Source organism: Callospermophilus lateralis, chromosome 2, assembly GCF_048772815.1.
Source record: "Callospermophilus lateralis isolate mCalLat2 chromosome 2, mCalLat2.hap1, whole genome shotgun sequence".
Lineage (NCBI taxonomy): Eukaryota > Metazoa > Chordata > Mammalia > Rodentia > Sciuridae > Callospermophilus > Callospermophilus lateralis.
Genome location: NC_135306.1, coordinates 195,591,024 through 195,598,642, shown reverse-complemented (window position 1 = coordinate 195,598,642; position 7,619 = coordinate 195,591,024). Strand labels below are relative to the sequence as shown.

Below are 7,619 nucleotides of genomic sequence, written 5' to 3'. Positions count from 1 at the left end.
CAGTTCTTATGTTAGACATTTTAGCTTCTTTTTAAAAATACAATAATGTTTCTTATCAGTGACACTTGTATTTGTGTAGGCTATTTTCTGAAGGAAAAGAAAATAATGTAATAAATAATAATAATAATAAATGTAATAAAGGAAATTAGGAAATGCCTCATAATAATATTTTTCATGTATGCATAAAAAGCAATCCCTAATATATCATTTTCTCATTGATATCTATAACAGAGTATTTCAAAACCCAAGAAGAATGGACAGTGGAAATTGCTCAACATTAAGTCAATTTTTTCTCTTGGGAATCACTGGTAACCCTCAGATGAAAGTGATTCTATTCCCTGTATTTCTAGTTGTTTATCTCATAATTCTCCTTGCAAATCTTGGAATGATCTTCTTAATCAGAGTGAACCCCCAGCTTCACACACCAATGTACTTTTTCCTCAGCCACCTCTCTTTCTGTGACCTCTGCTATTCCACAGCAGTTGGACCCAAGATGCTGGTCGACATATTCGCCAAGAACAAATCAATTTCTTTCCTGGGATGTGCTGTGCAGTTCTTGACCTTCTGTAGCTTTGCAGATTCTGAGTGTCTGCTGCTGGCAGTGATGGCCTTTGATAGGTACAAGGCCATCAGCAACCCCTTGCGGTATGCAGTAGACATGTCCACTAAGGTGTGTTCACTGCTCATGGCTGGGGTTTACCTCGTAAGTCTGCTTGATGCTTTGATACACACAACACTAACATTCCGCTTATGTTTCTGTGGGTCTAAGGAGATTAATCATTTCTTCTGTGACATCCCTCCTCTCCTGTTACTCTCTTGCTCTGACACACAGGTCAATGAGTTAGTGATATTCATCTTTTTTGGTTTCATTGAACTGAGTACCATTTGTGGAGTCCTTATCTCTTATTGTTACATCATCTCATCAGTCTTAAAGATCTGCTCTGCTGAGGGGAGACTCAAAGCTTTCTCCACCTGTGCCTCCCACTTAACTGTAGTTGTAATTTTCCAGGGTACTATACTCTTCATGTATTTCCGACCAAGTTCTGCCTACTCTCTGGATCAAGATAAAATGAGCTCACTGTTCTACACCCTTGTGATTCCCATGTTGAATCCTCTGATTTATAGCCTGCGGAACAAAGATGTGAAAGTGAGCATAAAAAAGCTGAAAAATAAAATTTTATTTTAATAAACAAATACATGTTATACAGAATTTCAAAATGGTGTTGTTTTGTTTAAAACCTATAATATGAGAAATCTCAGTAATGTATGGCCACATACTAGTAGTTTCTAGTTTATTAAACATCCTATACTTCATTATGTGCCATTTATCTATCTATCTATCTATCTACCTATCTATCTATTTATATGGTGCTGAAGACCCAACCCAATGCCTCATGCATGCTAGGCAAGCATTCTATGACTGAGCCATAACCCAGGCCCTGTGGCTTCAATTTAAATATGATATTCTTTAGTTTTAGAAAACTTTTCTGCCGGTATATATTGTACTAAAATATCATTTATTTGGTTTAATGTAAACCAAAATAAATGATATCTTAGATTCTTAGAATAATCTTAATTATTCTAAGATTTATTAGGTTTTCAGTGTGTGACTTTTGCATTATCGTGTGCATTGATTTTCATGACAAAAAAAATTCAATGCAAATAAGTTATATATCCTATTGGAAATCAGAAAAAGTAACCAATTTAACTTACAAGTAATTCACATTTAACTATAGCACACCATGAAGTCACAAGGCCAGGTGATCTATTTAAAAGGAAATATTTCAATGTAGACTTCAATGAAGAAATGATTCCTTGTATTAGAGATGTTTAACTTCAGGTCTAAGCAATGATTAGAGATACAGTGGAGATATGGTGGGGAGAAAAAAGGATTACAGATGGAGATGAGAATTATAGTCAGAGTCGGGCAGGAAAACTACTATAATAAAATAAAGTACAAAATATAAGAAATATGGAGCAAAGTGCCTTTGATTTGCATTCCTCTAATGATAACCAGAGTTGAATTTTTTTTAAATACTTGATATTTATCTGTATGCCTTCTTTAAAGATATGCCTATTCAATCTTCTCTAGAATGTTTTATTCAAGGTCTTTTTTGTTTGTTCGCTCACTTATTTGTTTTATGATGAGTTGTTTGAGTACAAAAGAAGAACTAAATTTGGTGTCCTACTGAACAGTAGGGTTACTATAGTCAGTGATAATGTATTATATATTTCAAAATATGTAGAAGAAAAGACTGTGAATATTGTACAATAAAGAAATCATGAGGCTTTGAAATAATGCATATGGTAATCCCCTTCTTTGACATAGTAGATATAATAATCACATTGCTTTTATTACTATGCAATGTATATATGACTCTTTTCAATTGATGCAATTTTTAATTTTGTAAAAATCGTATAAGTATAAAGAAGATATGTTATTTCTAAGTAGTTACAAGGTGGGCTGCTATTATTATAATAAAGGCAAAAGTGGGATGCAGTGAGAACAATATTCTGTATCTCAGAGCCAAGATTTATTTCACTATGTTAAAACTATTGAGAAAAATTCCCAGATCCCACAATATAAAATTGATCCCAGACCATAATATAAAGTTTATAAAAGTCTAAGTGTCAGTGCTTTTTTTCAGTCTTACATTTCTGACTGATAAAATAGTGCATACTTCATACCAGTTAAATCTCCACTCTTTTGCAGTTGTCCAAGAAAACAACATTAGGTACAGTCTATGCACTTGAGAGCAAAGAACTTTTGACATAATTTGGGATTATGAAGATTATAGACTGAATAATTAAAAAAAACAATCTAGATGCTACTGATTGTAAATTTTAAAACCAACTTCACAAAAGACAATTATCTATCAATGAAAGTAAAGATATCCCTAGAGTTATTTGTTTTCAATATTTCATTTTTCATTTTTATATAAACTTTATGTCACATTGTACCATGAATTTATTGATTTCCTGTCAACAATAAAATTACATGAACAAATTGTAAATGAAGGACATTAATAAAGTCCACTTTGAACTAAAATTCTCAACTCTGAGCTTTTCTTCCTTTCTTTTGCAATTTTGGTTAAATGGTTACCTTAGTGATTAACAAGGAATACTCTCCTAAAAGCATCATTTTTCCCATTGCTCTGATTATTAAATCTTGAACTTCAGTGAAAGACTGTCAGCATTCTTTGCTGAAGGACAGCATGTCTTATGCTTTTCATTCTTTCAGAGCATTGTAACTGAGACACAGAATGGAAAAATTAATAAAGATCAATCAGTGGAGTAACATTCAAGTGTTCATTAGATATAAAATTTTAGTGAATTGAGGATATGCAATGTACTTTGAGTAAATATTTTATAGCTTTTAAAAAGAAATAAAATGGTTGTATATTCTAAGTTAGTGAATAAACAAAAGTGTGTAAATGAAGTAGAAAGCATTCATCTAAGTACTTAATTGATGCTCAGTACTACATGTGGCTCTGCTCAAGTGTAGGATGTCCAAACATCAGGAGAATCTTAGTGAGAAAACGTAAACATGACCACGAGTTAGAAGGATTGTACAACTCTATGAAACTCTGAATTATCCACTAACATTGTAAAACTTAAAGACTTAAATGGTTGTAGCTTTTCTAGCTGTAATTATAAAATATCTCAGGTGAGAACTCTCAAAATATAAGTAAAGCACAGGAGACATGTAAGCTTTTCAAAGTGGCATTAGTGGGACCCTATGACAGTTTATATCAAAGTGTAGTGAAGGAAAACGGCACATGTGACAGAATGGGGCAATGTTCCTTTTAGAAACAGGTTTAAAGGTTTCTGCTTGTGCCCCATAAACTCAATTTACCCATACACTTTTGTTCCTATTTCTTTTGAGCAGCACCTGGGGTTAATAGTTTCATTAATTCTGCTTCAGCTGGACAAGGATGATACTGATTATATTTTATAATGTAAAATATGCACATCTTCTATTTCTTCTACATGATGAAATAATTTGCAGTTTTCATTGTACAGATATTATTCAGTGACTTCAGATGTCAGTTCAACATTTACTAAATATGCTCATGTATTCACAGGGGACAACACAGAAACAGAAATGTAATTACATGCCTGCATGATGTCAAAGCCTGAGAGAAGTAGCTTTAAGTTTAAGTGCCAAATGCTGCCTGTTATAATACAATGGTATCTGCTCAGTACTCAGTTACCAATAAATGGCTCCTCTCAGGAAATATCTTGAGTTTCAAATTTAAAACTAAGGTAAAAAAAAAAATGACATAAAACTGGAAATACAGCTCAGTTGGTGAGTGCTTGCCTCACATGCACAAGACCTTGGGTTCCGCACAAATCTAAAAATACTACTAATAAAAAAAAATTAAAATTAAAAAATGACCTTTTTTGAAAAAAATGGGATTTTTATAAGTGAACCAAGTTATGCCTTCTAAAGTAGTTCTGTAAATTCTGAAGTCTAATCATCAAAAATAATGTATTCTTCTCAGAACAAAAATCTTTGAATGAACTTGATAGTACCAAAAATAACATAATTTTATTTATATCTTAGATGATAAGAAAGACTGTACTTATTTTATCATAGAATAGGTATGTACAGTAATACAATTTTTTTAAATTTTTGATCATAGAAATACCACAGTAATAAGAAAGCATACAAATAAAAATATACAGATATCCATTCTCCACTGTTCACATATCTGAGTACAATTAAGAATCATACACACACACACAAAAATTAAATATTTATAAATACACTTAAGGAAACAAAATGTTAAACAATGACACAAAGAAAAGACCACCGACTCCAATTTAAATCAAATCAAAGCAAGCTTGTAATTCCGACTGGCCGGGGTTGTCTCTCCTGAAACCCACAGGAATAGAAGACAGCCTCACAGCTCCCTAGGAGCGCAGCTTTATAGCACAGAAAGTTGCAAAAAAGAGGGGATGTCTTGAGAACTTACAGATAACAGGATTTTGACAAACATAACACAAGGCAGGTAGTAGGTTAATAATGGTCCAGCACTTAGGGAGTAAATTTAGATCCCAACATCAGAGTTTATGAGGCACCACTAGAGTTTCAGAGAGAGTTGTCATCTGGCCAGGGAAAGTCAGAATTTATGAGATGCCACTAAAGTTTCAGAAAGGGTTGTTATCTGGTCATGGAATGCTAGGCATGGGTGAGTTCAAGGCATGGTCAGGCATTCCAAACAACTTTAGAAATCACAGTAATTTATAGTAAAGCCAAAATTCACTTTTGATGCCTTTGTGATGAGATGGTTCCCAATCTTAAGAGGGAATTAGGCTGGGTTTATCAAAAACCCATATATTTGAACTATTAATTGGTCTTCATCCTGTTTTCACTTCCTAAATAAATATGTCCTTCTAAAATCCTGATATCATGCAAGTTTATGTGCTTTTTATGTGGGTTCCATAATTTCTGTTTGAGCATTATTTGTTCAATAAGGAAAATTCCCCTTTGCCTCCAGACTATACTTACAAATAGGCAGTGAGCCTTATGTCAATCTAATACACTTCTTGGAAAAAAAGAAAAGGATAATTATAATGTGTCCCATCAAATACTAAAGACCACATAGACCAAGCATAGTACACATTGTCTAGGCTCACACAGTGGTCTTTATTTATTTATTTTTTATTTTTTTAAAGAAAGAGTGAGAGAGAGTGAGAATTTTTTAATATTTATTTTTTAGTATTTGGTGGACACAACATCTTTGTCTATGTGTGGTGCTGAGGATCGAACCTGGGCCACATGCGTGCCAGGGGAGCACGATACCGCTTGAGCCACATCCCCAGCCCCACACAGTGGTCTTTAAAACCAATCACTAATATTGATCTTGGAAAATTGCAGCATACACATGTACTTTTATTTATCAAAGCTTTTAAACTTATTTCTTACATCCCAAACTGCTTGAATTTTCCAGTTTTATAGACCCATGTTTATAGTTTTCCATGGCACTATAGGTCACTTTGAGATCAGTAATTCCCAAGATCAATTCAAGAATGAACAATTTTTCCTGCTCATTCTTCTCCAGAAGATTAGTGAGGTAAGTCAGGAGAAACATGATGAAAAGGGTCATTTTGAGGTCAGCATTACTAGTAATTTCCAAGAAAATGAATTCATTCAAGAATGAACAATTTTTACTGTCCATTCTTCTCCTCTCTTGTCTAAATATTCAAAGAATAGAAAATACATATTCAATCATTTTTTTCTACTAGAATATAAATAGGACAGAACACATTTATATCTTTTTTTATACTAAGAAAAATATCTAGTCATATGTTCTACTTTACAAAAAGACCCTGTACCGTATGCTTTTGCCAGTAAGACAAGGCCTTTGATGGGTCCATCAGCAACCCCTTGCGCTATGCAGTAGACATGTCCACTAAGGTGCATTCACTGCTCATGGCTGGGGTTTACCTCATAGGCCTGGCAGATGCTTTGATACACACGACATTAACATTCTGCTTATGTTTCTGTGGGTCTAAGGAGATTAATCATTTCTTCTGTGATTTCCCTTCACTTTTCCTCCTTTCCTGTTCTGACATGCAAATCAATGAGCTGGTACTATTTGTCTTTTGGGGATTCATTGAACTGAGTACCATTTCTGAAGTCCATGTCTCTTATGGCTACACCATCTCATTATTCTTGGAAGATTTGCTCTGCTGAGGGGAGGCTCAAAGCTTTGTCCAATTGTGACTCCCACTTAACTGCAGTTGCAGTTTTCCAAGGCACTATACTCTTTACGTATTTCTGGGGAAGTTCTTTATAGTCTTTGGATGAATATAAAATGGAGGTCACTCAACTACACCCTTTTCTTTCCCATTTTGAACCCCCTGATTTATAGCATACGCAACAAGAATTGGAAGAGGTCCTGCAAAAACTTAAAAGCAAGAGTAGTTTTAAATAATTTTACTATCTATAAAAATACATATTTATTTAAAGTGATTGTTTTTGGAAAATTGTATCTCATGATATGCAAGATACAAAATTGTATTATATAATTTATTTAGTAAAATTAGCATTTATTTGTATTAAGGTATGATTATAGGAAAGTTTTTAAAATCTCAATGTGTCATGTTTTATTATTTTTCTTGAATTAATAAATGGTGCTCTGTCTTTGTGGACAATGTTTCTGAACCTTTCAATTCCAATATTTCAAATGCTCAACTTTTTGCTCAAATTTAACTTTACCAAAATTAAAAAAAAATGTTTTTGCTAACTGACCCTATGCACATTAAAGGATTTTGCATGCTGCAGCATATTCAGTAGTTGATATACAAAGTGACTCATATATTCTATGGAAGTAGTAGACATTAATTTACTGAGCACAGAAAAAATATTCCCAATAAACTCAATACAATATATAAATATACAGTGAGATATAATCCACAGGGAAATATGTAAATTCAGAGTGCAGGGAAATGTCTTCCTTCCATGGGTTTAATGCAGTCTCAGATCTAAAAAGAAGTTCACTGGGGTGTGGAAGGAATTCTAGTGGAGTGTTTGAAAACAGAGAAGTTTTGAGGTACATGAGTCTATGAAACTGGAAAATTCAAACAGGTTGGGATGTAAGAAATAAATT

The 7,619-nt window shown here is 33.4% G+C and overlaps 1 protein-coding gene across 1 annotated transcript; it reads left to right on the top strand.

Moving 5' to 3' along the window:
- Nucleotides 1-253: 253 nt before the first annotated feature.
- LOC143391733 (olfactory receptor 5W2-like) lies at nucleotides 254-1,186 on the top strand. Its single transcript, XM_076844482.1, has one exon. The coding sequence runs from the start codon at nucleotides 254-256 to the stop codon at nucleotides 1,184-1,186; it is 933 nt and encodes a 310-aa protein (XP_076700597.1).
- The last annotated feature ends 6,433 nt before the right edge of the window (nucleotides 1,187-7,619 follow it).

Coding starts and splice junctions, on each gene's coding strand:
- LOC143391733 (XM_076844482.1), top strand. CDS start 254: ATGGACAGTGGAAATTGCTCAACATTAAGTCAATTTTTTCTCTTGGGA.